The following is a 15,327-nucleotide window of genomic DNA, read 5'->3' as shown; positions in this document are numbered from 1 at the left end:
AGCCCAGATTCCTGAGTGACTGATTGGAGATGAGCTGCCCACTTGAGTCACCTGACCCTCCTTGAACTATGATAGGAGCAAGGTGTACTTTTATTGTATTAATCCCTGAGGTTTGGGGGTTACTTCTTACTACAGTAGGACTGCATCTACCCTGACCTAAAAGACCTCAGTGCTCTCATTAACTCCTTCTGCCCTTTGGCAAGCCACAAGCTCTCTGGGCCTCAGTTTCCCTATTGGTCAAATGAAAGGATCCCACAAGATGACATCTGATATCCTTCCAATGTTAAAATTTGGTTGTTCTGCTTGTTTATTTTCCTCCCTCCTGCCTAGCACTATATGCAGGCACGATAAATGTGTGCAGATAAGAGAACCTCCTATACTTGAAGTCCTATCCCCCGGATAAAAACATTTTAATACCTTAGAAATTCAGGGTGGTTGCTCAGAATATTTAATCATCCAACGAGTAAAATATCGATCAAAATAACAATGGTGACATTTTATCCAGAGGCTAGGGAACCTTCTGAGATCTACCCCTCAGCCTTCCAGAAGCTCCCCCAAGCATCTTGCTTTGTTCTTGGCAGTCTGGGGGCTCCAGCATTCCTAATGATTTGCAGGCCTCCTCCTTAGACTGTCCCAACTGTTCCACTTGGCTGACTCTGTCATCTGCCTTTCTCAGTAGAGATGGTCCCATTTTTCAAAGGAATCCACTAATGCCTTTTCTCAGAAAGTTGTCATTAAAGGCTACTACCGCCTGGATATCAGTAACCAAGAAGCCAGAGTCGCATCTTTGATGAGATGTAGCAAAGGGGATGCAGAGTTCTGATAATTGGGTTTCAAATCTCCTGAGATGTATCCTAGCCCTGCCATCGGTTCGCTGTGTGTGAAAAAGGCATAGGACAAGCAGTTCGTCTCGGGCTGGGGTCCCTCTTCCCATTAAAAATGAAGGTCACTGCAGCTGCTGTCATCCCAGTAACCATAGTAACAATGAACCACATGACAGGTGTATGATCTCCATCAGACAATGTCTAGAATTAAGCGCTCATCCTTCCCTTCACCCCCACCCCAGATCCTGCTAGGTGGTATTAAGGGTTTCCCAGGGGAGCAGCTCAGGCATGGGAGATCCGGACTGACAGCATTAATTAAACCTCTCATTTCCCCGGAACATTTTGCATTTACCAGGCCCAGGAGCCAAGAAAACCTCCAAGGGAAGCTCTTTTGAGAGAGAATGCTAAGTTTACCACCAGGGACAGAGGCGTTGCATTCAGCAAATGGAGCTCAGTAGGAAAATGTGCCTAGCATACAGCAGGCACAAAATAAATATTTGTGGAAGAGTCGGTTTAATCAAATGGAGCTCATTTAGCAAATGGGATTCCTTCCAAACCACTGGAAGTCCTGCATGAGATGATCATGTGAGTCATTCACCCTTTCAAGTGATTCCCGAGTACCTCCCATATGCACCCATAGGTGATGGTATGAAGGCTCTAAAGACAGTAGCTTGCTGAATGAATCCCAAGTTCCTTGGGGGCTCAAGGGCATGCTGGGAAGTGTGTAGAGGGGAGTCTGAAGGGACCGGCAGGGACCACATCACAAAGGGCTTTTGATTTAACTGGAGGCTCTTGCGTTTATTATTGGTGACACTTTGAAGGCTTTTATGCATGTGAATGATAAGATTAGCTTTGCATTTCAGAAACATCCTTTTTAATGCTCTGTAGGGAAAGGATTAGAGAGAGACAATTGTTTGACCAACGAAATGATGTTCTAGAACTTCTGAAGCCAGGACTTAAGAGAACTGCTTCCATCCTCTTGGAATCTGGCTGCCATGCAGCTCCAGCCACGTGGGGGAGAACCCCAGTGCACTGCCTGACGGACAGCTGTGCCCCCAGGGTCAGCGAGTACCCGCTGCCCACCGTGTGGTGCGCCATCTTGCACAACCCAGCCCAGCTGAGCGCAGTCCCTGGAGAGACATCACTTGCAGCAGGAAAAATGCCCAGTGGAGCCCGGTCAACCCACAAAATCATGAAAGGTAACAAAATGATTGTTCTCAGCCTCTAAGTCATGGGTGGTTTGTCATTCGGGTAGATAAGGTTCCAGGTGGCCGTCACTTCTGCAGCTCAGCGCTGAAGGTCTGGCGGGAGCCATGCTAGATTTAGGAGCTGTTGGCTTCATGGGAATTCTGAAGCCCTGTTGTGTAGAAATTCTCTGCACTCCTCAGGCGTGCCCAGCACGCCTAGAGCACAGCAGACACCGTTGAATGCTTGCTGAATTCAGTGAAACACTCCCCGTAACACAGCACACTGCAAACCACTGTGTTCTGATCTAAGGCCTTCTCCTCATGGCTGGAATTCTAATTTCGCCTTACTCTAAGCATACTTCTTTTATTTCCCCCTCTCTGAATCAAGTGTGGACTCCTGGCTGCTGCACGTGAGGCTCTTTGTTCTTCTAAGACAAGTTCTTTCTCTGTGTGTGGCGCAGGGACTCAGAATCTGCCAACCTGAGTCTGGGTTGAGGATGCCTGGAGTTTTCCAGCTTCCCCACATCCCCTACCGGCCGCACCTTCCTCATTTGCAAATGGAGACCCCACAGATCAAATGAGGAGGGAAAGCATGCTGAAGGACATGCGACAGAAACAGAATGGGTGCGGTGATCTTCACCAGGACATGGGCACAGTCTCAACCCCAGGCAATTCCCTTCTGCCCGCCTTCCCCCTGCCCGCTCTGCCCCACAGCATAGCAAACACCCGGCGAGTTCGGGAGATGGGAACTCTCCAGCCCTTGTGTGTTTGAAAATCTCCCGGAGGACCCAAGTGTACAGCCTCCCGGGCCAGAGAAGGTGAGAAAGGAAGGGTTAATAGTCTGGTAAAGTGACCCCTACCCAGACTGAGCCGCAGGCCTGGGCTGGAGTCCGGGTTTGCCCGCTCACACAGTGCGACCTGGGCGAGCTCCTGCCCTTCTTGGGGCCAAGTGCCCGCGTACAGAAAGCGTGAAAAACGGCCCGAGACACCCCTAAGCTTGCGGGCATCTGAAGGCTGGGCTGCTGTTGGGGTGGGGGTCTGGTCACGTGTCGGCGGGAGGGGGTGCGGGCTGACGTGGAGCTGAGTGCGGGCGCACCCGCCCGCTCCCGGCCAGCCTCCTCCTCTGACGTCCTCGAAGCCGCCCTCCCTCCCCGCCTCCCCCCCCACCCCCCAACCCCAGGCGGCGGGAGAGCAGCCGGCGCGCCCGGATCCCAGGAGCTGCCGGGAGGCGGGCGGCGGGAGGCGGGCGGCGGGCGGCGGGCTCGACCGGGGTAGGTGCGCGGCGGCGGGCCCGAGCCCCGCGCGGGGAGCGGGCACCATGGTGCTGTCGGTGCCAGTGATCGCGCTGGGCGCCACGCTGGGCACGGCCACCAGCATCCTCGCGCTGTGCGGGGTCACCTGCCTGTGCAGGCACATGCATCCCAAGAAGGGGGTGCTGCAGCGGGACCGGGACCCCGATCCAGAGAAGGCGAGGCCCGGCGTGCTCCGGTCCGCCCAACAGGTGAGCGGGGGCGGCGCCTCGGCCTCCCCGGGGCGCGGTGGGGTCTCGGCGGCGGCTGCAGCGGCGGGGGAACCGGATGGGGGGGGAGCGGTCGCCGTGCTTTGCGCCACCGAGCGTGGCGGGGAGGAGGGCGGAGGACGTGCTCGAGGACCCGCAGAGGGGGTCCGGAAGGCCTGAGGGTGGGGGGAGTGTCGGGGAGAAGAGTTAGGGGAGGGAGGCTTGGCGGGGGCGCGAGAGGAATGGGGTCGGCGAGCGCTAAAGGGGAGGGGAAGGGACGGAATGGGAAAGGGGACTTGGAGACAAATAGGGGCTGGGAGGAGAGTTGAGCGGCTGGGAGGAAACCGGGGGAGGGGGGTTGGGGGGTTAAAAGCTTGCAGAATTGGGGGAAGAGAAATGGGGACGGGAGAGGGAAGAGAAGTTGGGGGGGTCTACTGTAGGGAAAGCACTGGCTTAGCTGAGGAGGGGGCAAGCAACGGAAAAACGAGAGGGGAGGTGGTTGCTGCATCCCTGGGAGCGGGAGAGGGGCAGCTGGGCGGGGAGTCCCTGGGGTCTGGGGAGAGGCTGTTGAATGTGGAGGGGCCTGAAGGACCTTCGCCCCCTCCCAGCAGCCCTCAGATCCAGCCAGCCGGAGGGGCTTGCTGTGGTCTCTCTGATGTCCCTGGAGACTGGAGGGCTTTTATCCCCTGCATGGGCTTGTGCCCAGAGCCCCTTGGGGCAGGAAATGGGTGGTGTCCCCATTGTACAGTGCGGCAGAAGGGGTCTAGGGAAGAGGTTTGGAAGGAGCCCCCTACATAGGCTGTGCCCTTCAGGACACATTACCGAGGTGGGGAGTGTAAAATGCGCTCTGGAGACCAGGAGAAAGAGTCTTGCTAGGGTGCTGGAGGAAGCCTGGCCCTGGGGCAGGGGCATGACTTAATGACTTCCCAAGGCCCTCTAGATTCCTTATAGAGCTTATAGGTCTGGGAGAGGCACAAAAATGCTGTGATTCCACCTTCCTTTTTCCAATCAATTATTCAAAAGCTCTGAGACTCAGTGCTTGGGGCCTCTGTCAGTCACCGGGTAGTGAGAGGGGAAGGAAGTGGCTGCTGTCCTTGAGGCACTTACAATCCCAGGAAAGTGACATTGACACTGGCAGGAATAGGAGCCAGCCAGGCATCGGCACGCGGGACCCTTCTAGAACCATCTGAGGTGGGAGTAGTGGGCTCTCCCCCGGCAGGAGGTTGAGGGGGGGGGAAGTCCTTCAGAAGTTGTGGCCCGCTGCCTCTCAACCTTCTCTCCCACCCAGCGTGAGGGGAAGGCCATTGTGCCCTTCACAGAGATTGCTCCTCGGGCTTTAGGGGAAGGCCATTGTGCCTTTCTCAGAGGTGGCTCTTCAGGGGCTGTCCCCTCCCCTTCCCAGAGAGAAGCGCTGGGGAAGGCGTTGGTGTAAATGACCTCTGGGATCCCTTCCAGTAGCTCACACAAGGGCCAAGAATCTGTTAAAGACAACCCAGGCAGTGTCTCTCTTGGGCTCAACGCCCCCCTACCCCCCAACTTCTCACTGAGCTTGGAACAAGTCATAGCAAACCGCTACGTGGCATGCACCCCGTGTCAGCCACCTTTCTAAGTGCCTTATTCTTAATGCACTTAGCAAGTGAGTGAAGGACATATATGCTGATCCCTACTTAAAGATGAGGAAGCTAAGGCTCAGAGAGGGCAAGTGACTTGCCCAAGGCCACACAGTTAGAGAAGTTTTAGAGCTGGATGGATTCTAGCCAAGCTGGTCTGCTTCTGGAATCCATGCTAATAGCCACTCCATTCCCCCTCATGTGCTTGATCTGGCAGGTGTCTGCCTCTCCAGCCAAGCTCATGCCCCTTCTCCCAATCATCTGAAATCTCACCCTCCCTGTCTTTACGGTCCTTCCTAAAGAACCCCCAGCCCCCATGGCCATTTTCCTCCAGCTTTTCATACTGATGGCTCCTTCTCATCCTTGAGGCCTCTTTCTATTTAAATTTCCCCTTCTCCAGAGAATTTTGTCTCCTGCCACATGTAACAAAGTACCTCCTCCTCTATTATTTTCTTCCCTATTGTTCTTAGAATTCTTTCATAGTACTTGTTATAACTGGATGTGATCTTTGGTGTCCACTTATTTGTATGTTATTTATTCCCAGTACCTCCTCAGTGTCTGGAACCTAGCAGGTGTCTAATAAGAAACTGTTGACTAGTAAAGGTATCCCTGTGTCCACTTGAGATTGTTGCTGGAGTCATTTCTCCCAATGGGAGTGCACACACCAGGCCTTTGTAACCCCGTGCTAGCCTAGTAGGGCCACAGTAAGCCTTTGTTGATACATGAGATCCCTTCCTTCACATTCCCTCATCTAGTTCCCCGAGTGACAAGGATTTGGGCAACCCGGGCTAAATCAGTGGGCACGGATGTGGCGCAGGGGAGATCTCACAAGGTTGGTTGGGCTGCCATTGTTCTCAGACTGATTCAGCCGCTGACCCAGATTGAGTGAACGGAGGAAAGAACACAATTGTCATTTCCAAACAAGTAAAGGAGGTGGTGTTAGGGGTGGCAGGTGACAGCAGGGTGATGGAAGTGACGTGTGTTGACAACGAGGGGAGGAGTCAGGGAAGGCTTTCTGAAGATGTTCCTGGAAGGGAGGGCACGGGGCTGCAGAAAGGGGTTCCAGACGCCCTTACACTGAGAACCGCATGTCTGTAGGAGGCGGAGGGACTGCCCATGTCTCTGAAAATAACTGGTTGTGGTTCTTGGAAAAATTCCTTGGATATTCAGGCCTCATATGCTTGGATGAAGTTGAAGTTTGTAGTGATTTTGAGAAGAACTTGGAAGTTCCCCTGGGGGTTCATAACCTGAGGTCCAAAGACCTCCCTATGGGGTCTGTAGATGGAATTTAAGAGGTTCATGATCTTGGATAGGAGGAATATCAACCACACAGCACAGGAGTGTTAACAATATCTGTGCCTTGGTCCCCCAGGGAAATCACAGGTAGTTTCGAGGCAACTACAGCTATTGTAGATACTCCACAGGATCATTTATGTTCATTGCCATTTCTAAATCATGGTGCTTATTAAATCTCCTGCCAGATCCTGTTAGCCAACGGATGGATGAAGAGGCACACATAGAGCCATTTCACAAGCTGATTTTATTAGATATTCCTCTGTAGTCCGATGTCTTTGATTTACAAACATTCTGAGGAAGTGTCCAGAGGGCTCCTCTGGAGAGCTAAAGGAATCCGTGGAACAAAAAAAGGGCCCAGGATCTCTGCTAAGTGGGAGGAGGCAGAGGGCAGAAGCACTCCGTCATCCCTCACCTCGCATGCCTCCAGCTGGCTTCAATTCATAGTTTGTCTCTGCTTTTCCAAAACACACACTCTGGACCCTTCATCCTGCCTTCGTAGACAGTCCCTCACCCTCACCCGGGTGTGGTCCTTTGGGGGATGCAAGGGACTCAGTCTCACTACACTGCCCACTCATGGTCTGGCAGGCTCAACGGGGACCTCCCTCACTGCTGTCAGCACAGCTTTCGAAGCTTCGTGGCAGCTCGAGAGAGGAGAAAGGGCAGAGAGCAGCAGAATGATGTGCGCGTGCGTGCATGTGTGTGTATGGGCATCTTCCCTTTCTCCTTGCTTCAGAATCTACTAGTGAATGGCAGCCAGGCCCCTTGGTTCCTTCCCCCCCAGTTTCACACTGATCTGCATAGGCCTCCACTCACCTAATCCTGGGTCCCTTCAGAAGAAGCGCTGTTTTTGACTAACCTCAGTAACAAAGAGTGAGCAGGGAGAACCGCTCTTTCCCACTGCTCAGACCCCCTGACACCTGTCACTTCGCAGGAGTTGGAGTTCCTGTTTTCAGAAAGCTTTGGTTTTCGTGTCTGATTTTTCTCCCCGCACGGTGCTTACTTTGTTGTATTCTTGAAGTGAATCTTCTTGAATGTGTCTCGGAGGTCCCCGGGGTGACCCGGGTGCTGTCCCCTTGCAGCTAACATGTAGTCCAAGGCTTTAGCCAAGTTGCTTGGACCCTCGGCAGAGGTCCCCCTGCCTCTTCTCTCCACATCCCCCAGGTCCTCACCGCCACTTCCCACCAAACTAGACAATCCTACCCTCCTTCCATTAGAGTGGACATCCATGGAATGCCATCTTAGTCTGTTTGGGCTGTGTAACAAAATACAGATGGGGCAGCTTATAAGCAACAAAAATGGGCTTCTCATAGTCCTAGACTCTGGGAAGTCCAAAAACCAAGGCTCCAGCAGATTCGGTGTCTGGTGAGAGCGCATTCGTAGACTTTGCTCTATCCTCACCCAGGGGAAGGGGCAAGGGAACTCTTTAGGACCACTTCTGTAAGGGCATAGATTCCCTTTATGAGGGTCCAGCCTCATGACCTGATCACCTCCCAAAGTCCTGCCTCCTGGTAGCATCTCCTCGTGGGCTAAGTCGCAACAGATGAATTTTGAGGGGAGTTGGGACACGGATGTTCAGATTTTAGCAAACACGAATAAATTAATTCTAGGTTCTTATGAAACAATGTAAACAAATGCTGAGTTTGTATACAACACTATAGGTACAGAGGAATCTTTTCCAGCAAGATCAGGGAGTGTGTTTTTCATTTTTCTTTTGTCCCCGACGATATCTGGTGTGACGCTGGGCCTGTGATAACCCTTGAATGTATATTGTGAATGAAGTGGTCGTATTGCCACTCACACTCACTAAGAGGAAAGGCGCAAAGGAGGGCAAAGTGGTAAGGTTTTATTTCCACCAGATTTGAAGTCAAGTCCAATACACGTTTGGTCTTGCCGTTGCGGGGCAGGCAATGGCCGGGGCATGGTTGGGCAGCCTCTGCAATGTTGTTCGTGTTCCGCCTCTTGATGGGGATGCTGGTCACCCAAGCGTGTTGGTCATTTTGTGAAAGAAAATTTACCCATCTCTACATTTATGATTTGTGCACTTTTCTCTATAGAGTTAGACTTCAGTGAGGTTGTCATCGAAATTTTTTATGTTGTGATACAACGTTTGTAAGCACTAACTTAGTATCAAAAGTCACTGTTTTTGTTCCCAGGAGGACTTCTGGGCTATCATCAAGAGACATGGCCCTCCTTTGTTGTGATCCATCCCATACTCCCTGGTCCCTGGCTCTGTCTGCTTTCTGCCACCACTCCTGTGGCCGCCTCCTTCCTGGCACTGGGGCCTCGAGACCATCAGTATGGCGCTATCAATCCGGCCGCCTTGGTCTCCTCTTCCTTAGACCACTCGAGCCACATCCTCTCCGATCACGTGCCTGAATTCATACTTACCAGAGTGTGGATGCATCAGGACCCATATGCTGGGTTTCATTAGCTAATAAGTCCGTTTGTTAAAGGTTAACGAGCACCTGCTAGGCACTGGGATGGAGCAATGAAGAGATGGACGTGCGCTCTTTCTGATGAGTGGGGGGACGGACAATGAAGCCATGGAGCGTGTTACACTGCTATCATGATGGGGCAGGTGCAGGGGGCATGGGAGACCCCTTAGGAGGGGCACGCCCACCTTCAGCTCAAAGAACTTTCTTCTTTTTTGGCTCACTGCTCTGCCAAGGTCTCCTCGGCACCTCGGTGGTCACAGGAGGCCCCAATAACTGCTAACCCCGCTCCTGGAGCCGATGTGCCCCTGGGCTTCTCTCAGGTCTGCCCTTCATGGATTCTTACGCTTTTAAAGGATTCATTTCTCAGCTCATCTCCTGGCTGGCAAACTCTCCTATTTGCATTAACAAACAGACAAGAAATTGAGGCATTTCCATAGAGTAACAAATAATAGTGATAGCATAACTAACATTTTTTGGGTTCTTTGTGTCTGCCAGGCCCTCTTTAATCATACTAATTTTATCTTCACAATAGCCCTATGAAACATGTGGAATTATTATTTCCCTTTTACAGATGGGAAAAGTAAAACACAGCACACTTAAGCAACGTTTTAGTGGCAGATTTGGAAATCAAATTTAGGAAGTCTGGCTCCTGAGCCCACACTTTGACCAGTAGGCTGGAGGTTAGCAGAGAAAAGCTAGTCAAAATTACACTTGAACCACTGTGTTTCCCCAAATGTGGCATAAAAGTCTCAAAAATACGCATTTTTGCAGGTCAGCTTCAGAAACCTTTCCCAAAGCTTGGGATAGCTTTGTTGCCTCTTATGTCCATCAAGCTTCAGACCCTGGGTGCAGCCCAGGGCCCTCCGGAGAGATTTACACAGTAAACATGTTTGGGCTGGTTGCTTAGCAACACGGAAGACAGTATGAATTTTTCATCAAGAAATTAGCATAGATTATTTCAGAACGATGAGCACACACCCGCCAGAAACACCAGGCCCTTCCAGACACAATGTGGTCCACAATGTGGATCCTAAGTCTGTGTCCACAATCCCTTCCCAGCGGTAGGCCCCAGACCCATCACATCTCCCTCCCTTCTTCATTTCTCCTCTGATGGAGCATGTAGATAATTCAGGGGCCCGGCTCTTTTTTTTTTTACGGGACTGACAGTTCACTAGCACCTCGTGTTGACTGCAGGAGAAAAGATTGCTGCATCTTTAGACATTTTCTGAATTTCAGACCCTGGCCCCGGTTACTATCAAGTACCTGGGGTGCAGAAAGAGAAATAGGCCATTCGAGCGTGATGGAGGAAACGACCAGAGGAGAAATCAGAGAGGGGTAAGGCAAAGTCAGAAAGAAGGGGAGAGACCAGTCAGATGGTGGAAGCAGCAGACCCAGAAGACAAAGAGGAAGCAGGGTAAAGAGTGACTGCCCGGGGCGCCTGGGTCTCTCTCTCTCAAATAAATAAATAAAATCTTAAAAAAAAAAAAAAAAGAGCGACTGTCTGTCCCAGGGTGGGAGACGGGCAGGAGAAATCAGGACACCCCGAGACGATCCACGCTATTTGACCTTCAATCTCCCAGCAGTTCAGCAGCCATGCATAACTCAGTGTCGTTGCCTTCACTCACTCCAGAGCTGATTTCTTGCTACCAAACATTAGGAAACCTTGCTTTGAGGATGGAGGAGAATAGCTTCATGGGATGTTAAGAACTGAGGGGTTCTATGTGTACATGTCAGAATCAACATACACATGCATACAAAGGACCTCTCTAGCCAGTTTGTTAAGAAATAATGTGTTAGTAAATTTCTGAAGGCAAACAGATGAAAAGGGTGGATAGATTCCTCCCTCCCTCCCTTCCTCCCTTGATTATATTTATTGAGCACATACTATGTGCCAGGTACTGTGCTTGGGGGCAGGGGGATACAGTTGTAACTGCCCCCTCCTCAACAACATACTCGCCCATCCTCAGCCCTCATGACATTTATGTTGTAATGGGGGAGACCAGAGTTAATAGAGAAGAGCACAGAAAGATGAAAATGCAATAGTGGTAAGTTACCTACAGAGAAAGTTCTAGTGCTATGAGAGTGTAAGGTGGAACTGATCCAGTCAGGAAGGTCAGAGACGGCTTTCCTGGACAGAGTGATGGCCACGCTGAGAGCTGGATTGGAAGGGAAGTAACTAGGCCAATGGAGAGGAGTGTGAGGGGCTCCAGACAGGAATGAGGCCGTGCAAAAGTCCTGTGACAGAAACTTAGCACCTAGAAGGACCTAGCGAAAGGTCAGTGTGCCCAAGAGCAGAGAGCCAGGCAGGGCCTGGTGTATGAGGAGGCTGGGGAGGGGACTGGGGTAAGAAGGGCATTGTAGACCATGGACACTTTCACTCATTCATTTATTCATTCATGTATCAAACTTGATCAGTGCCTATGTGAGGGGCACTGATAATACGAAGGCTATAGTTATTTTCAAAACTTTCTTTTAATTGAGGTGAAATTCACATAAAATGAACTATTCTACAGAGTACGAATCACCCTGTCACTTTGTTCTCACCTTCATGCAGCTTTAAAACATCTTCATTCACCCCCGAAGAGAACTCCGTACCTATTAAGCAGACACACTTTCTTTTTTTAAATTTTTTATTGTTATGTTAATCACCATACATTACATCATTATTTTTGATGTAGTGTTCCATGATTCATTGTTTGCGTATAACACCCAGTGCTCCATGCAGAACGTGCCCTCTTTTTTTTCTTTAAATTTTTTATTGTTATGTTAATCACCATACATTACATCATTGTTTCTGATGTAGTGTTCCATGATTCATTGTTTGTGCATAACAGCCAGTGCTCCACGCAGAACGCGCCCTCCTTAATACCCATCACCAGGCTAACCCAACCTCCCACTCCCCTCCCCTCTAGAACCCTCAGTTGGTTTTTCAGAGTCCGTAGTCTCTTATGGTTCGAAGCAGACACACTTTCTGTTCCTCTCTTTCTTCCAGTCCCTGGCAACTGCCAGTCTGCTTTTTGTCTTCATGGATCCGCCTATTCTGGACATCTGACATATTTGGAATTATAAAATACGTGACTTTTTGTTTCTGGCTTTTTTCACTTAGCATCATGTTCTCAAGGTTCATCCATGTTGTGGCTTATATCAGAACTTTATTCTTATGTCTGAATAATATCCCATTATGTGTATTTGCCCCATTTTTGTTTATCCATTCATCGGTTGATGGACATCTGGGAGGACATCGGCCAGAGAGGCCCTTTGTACGCATGTGTATGTGGATTCTGACATGCAAATAGAATCCCTTAGTTCTTAACATGTATCCCCGTGAAGCTAGTCTCCTCCGTCCTCAAAGCAAGGTTTCGCAATGTTTGTTTAGCAACCCTTCGGTTATTGTGAATAGTGCCGCTGAGGACATTGCTGCACTCATATTTGTTTGACAATCTGTTTTCACTTCTTCCAAGTAGATACCTAGGAATGGAAATACTGTATCATTTGGTAATTCTATGCTTAACTTTTTGAGGGAATGCCAAACTGTTTTCTACAGCAGCTGCATTGTTTACATTTCCACCAGAAATGTCTGAGGCTTCCAGTTTCTTCACATCCTTGCCAGCAGTTGTGAGTTTCCTTTCTTTTTGTTTTTTTTGTTACAGCCATCCTAGTGGGTGTGAAGTGGCATTTCATTGTGGTATTCTTTAGGCTTTTAATTTTTAAAAAATCCAAACCCTCAAATTTTTTTTTTTTTTTTTTTTTTGAGAGAGAGAGAGCACATGAACGGTGGAGCAGAGAATAAGGGAGAGAGAGAATCCCAAGCAGGCTCCAGACTTAGCACGGGGCTTGATCTCATGACCCCGAGACCATGACCTGAACTGAAATCAAGAGTCAGACGCCCAACCCATTGGGCCACCCAGGCACCGCCCCCCCAAAAAACTCTCATTTTTTAAAATATTCATCAGTATCTGGCAAGGTTTTTAAAACATATCCTCTCTGTGTGGAATGCTCGTGACAATGAATCCATAAGGGCACACCTGTGCAAACATTTCATCGCTCTGGAGTCTTACAGGAGGAGGCCGTGTGTGGCAGGCCTGGCTTCCCTGTTGTACTAGCATGTACTAGCATGTTTGCACCTGCTGCTTCACCACCCTTTAAATACATTGCGTGTTATCACTGCCACATTCCCCACCCTTCCCCCTGAACTTTAGCCCTCGTGGGCCCCAATCTCCTTCACCCACATACCTGCGGGTCCTACAAACCCAGGTCCCATTGAGAGTATTTAGTATCTTTCACTATTTTTTCCTTATGTATTGACATTATCAGACCAGTGTGATGCCAGAAGGAGGAGCCTTGGTCCCCCGTGGTGTCAGTGCGCCGTGCGCACCCGCAAACCTTCCCACCGAGGAGTTCCCGATGTGCTAATTAAGTGAAAGGTGTTTTAATTGATTTATATTATAGAAAATTCCTGGGAGATTTTTACATGGTGTTTAAGGGTGTGATATTTTGGGAAGTTGATTGAGGTTTTTGGGTGGACATCGAATGCATCATGATATTTCTCATTTAAAATGATGGAATATGAGTAACTGCACTCTGAAATTCTCCAGCTAGCATCTTTTCATGAACAGATCAGAGTCAAATAGTTAGTAGTTGCATGCATGAATATGAATAAGTAAAAAGGGGAGGAGCATCCTATGAGAATTTTGTCAAAGTGAGTCTTCGTCCATCTGGCATAGACCTCAGGGTACTTTGACATATCTCCTGGGCTCCCCCTGCCTTCCATTCAATAAGTCCAAGATGGATTGTTCATAGAGAAACTGAGCAGGGCTGACAGATGGCCAGAGAAGTGAGGAGAAATGTTGAATGGCTTCCTGAGTCAGAGGATGGATGGATGGATGGATGGATGGATGGATGGATGCTTGGATAGATGGATGGATGGTTGGATGGATGGGGTAGAAGGGATTCATGGGGCTACCACCTCTTCTTGCAGCCAAAATAAAAATCCCAAGCACAGCAACAAACTGTGCTGTCTTCAGTGAGATGTGACATGGCTATATTTGTGCTGAGGCTTCTCCGTGCTCACCTTTAGTGACACAGCAAGGAGTCGGGACAAGCCTGAAGGGCATGGTGGCCTCACCTTCTATTCATGTCCCTCCCTTCTGAGTCTCCGTTCACTTGGCTAACACTGGAGACAATTTAAAAACTTTTAGCTGTGAAGCCAACAGGCTAATACCGATGGAGACCACATTTTACTTGGGAAAGCATCATCCACCACACAGTTTTGGATTTGCTGCTGAGAAAGGCGTGATGCGAGGGGTGTAGCTTATTGAGGCAGGATCATGGAGACTTGGCTTTTCAGAGTAAAGAATCCTGCTTTGGAGAGGACAGAGTTGGAAGATGAAGGTAAGGTTGCGGGACAGCCGGGTGGCGGGGCAGGTAGGAGACGTCATGGAAACAGCTGTAAGTGTAGAGTGGTTTCTGCTCGCTCTCAGCTCTTTCTGTGTGTCAGATCCCCTCCTCCTTTCCCACAGTCCACCCACAAGCATCCTGAGATGCATTTCTGTGTTCAGCTCCGTCCCTTCACTTAGAAGAAAGGGGAAGTCCATCAGAGAGACACGGCGAAGGCAGCGTGGCACAGCAAGGCACAAAACTCCATAGCAAACCAGCAACGTGATCTGGAGGGCTTTGGGACACTGTCCTGCCAGCACGGCCTCTGAGGAGCACGTCTCTTATCTTGCAAGTGAACAGATCCTTTAAGTTGCCCTTTGCTCAACAGCCTCATTGCAAACCACGAAGAAACAAAGAACAGAAAGGAATGGACATGAGATTTGGTAACCCATTTGGAACCGCAACATGGTAGACTTGCATTTGATTTTGGATATCCACCAGGATTAGAGGACTTAATAATAATCTAGTTTTTTTGCGATCACTTGAAAGAGGAAATTGTCTCTTAGAATGAAAATGTTCATTTTATAATCAAGCTGCTGCGATAGAGTAGCAAGCAGATTAGACATAGACCCCAAACCTGAATTTGAAGGTAGCCTCCACCATTTTCCAGCTAAATGAGCTTGACCATTGTGAATTGCACTTTTCTTATCAACAAGCAGGGATGATGGTCACATTCTCTAAGGTAATATTAAAGACTAAGTAAGGTAACTTTTGAAAGCACCCAACAGCTCAGCACCTGGCACTGCTCAGAGTATATTTTAAGTATCTCGAAATCATGTTCTTATTGATCTCTTATGAAAGCAGTGACTTGCATGTGTGTGTTCACTATGCAGGAAAGAGAGAGTCCATGAAAACATTCCAGGTGTGAAAAATGAAAAAGCTTCCATGAGGATGGGAGGGAGAGCATGAACATTCCGCTTCTGGGATAGTCATTCATTTTAAAAATATTTATTGATCACCTACTATATATAAGGCACTGAGCACTGGGGACACTACAGGAACCAGATAGACAATGTCTTTGACCTGCTGTAGCTCAGATTC

General features: G+C 49.4%; 1 protein-coding gene across 2 annotated transcripts in view; it reads left to right on the top strand.

Moving 5' to 3' along the window:
• Positions 1–3,245: 3,245 nt before the first annotated feature.
• The window catches only part of SYT13 (synaptotagmin 13), a 44,196-nt gene continuing 32,114 nt past the window's right edge, over positions 3,246–15,327 (top strand). The window contains exon 1 of one of the 2 annotated variants that reach the window (XM_027580851.2): positions 3,246–3,512. In XM_027580851.2, coding sequence (XP_027436652.1) covers positions 3,330–3,512 — 183 coding nt within the window. In that variant the 5' untranslated portion in view covers positions 3,246–3,329. The remainder of the gene's footprint in view (positions 3,513–15,327) is intronic. The other variant, XM_027580852.2, reaches the window with a different exon arrangement.

This window comes from Zalophus californianus, chromosome 11 (genome assembly GCF_009762305.2).
Source record: "Zalophus californianus isolate mZalCal1 chromosome 11, mZalCal1.pri.v2, whole genome shotgun sequence".
Classification (NCBI taxonomy): domain Eukaryota; kingdom Metazoa; phylum Chordata; class Mammalia; order Carnivora; family Otariidae; genus Zalophus; species Zalophus californianus.
The sequence above is the reverse complement of the archived record's forward strand: the minus strand, read 5'-3'. Positions and strand labels throughout refer to the sequence as shown.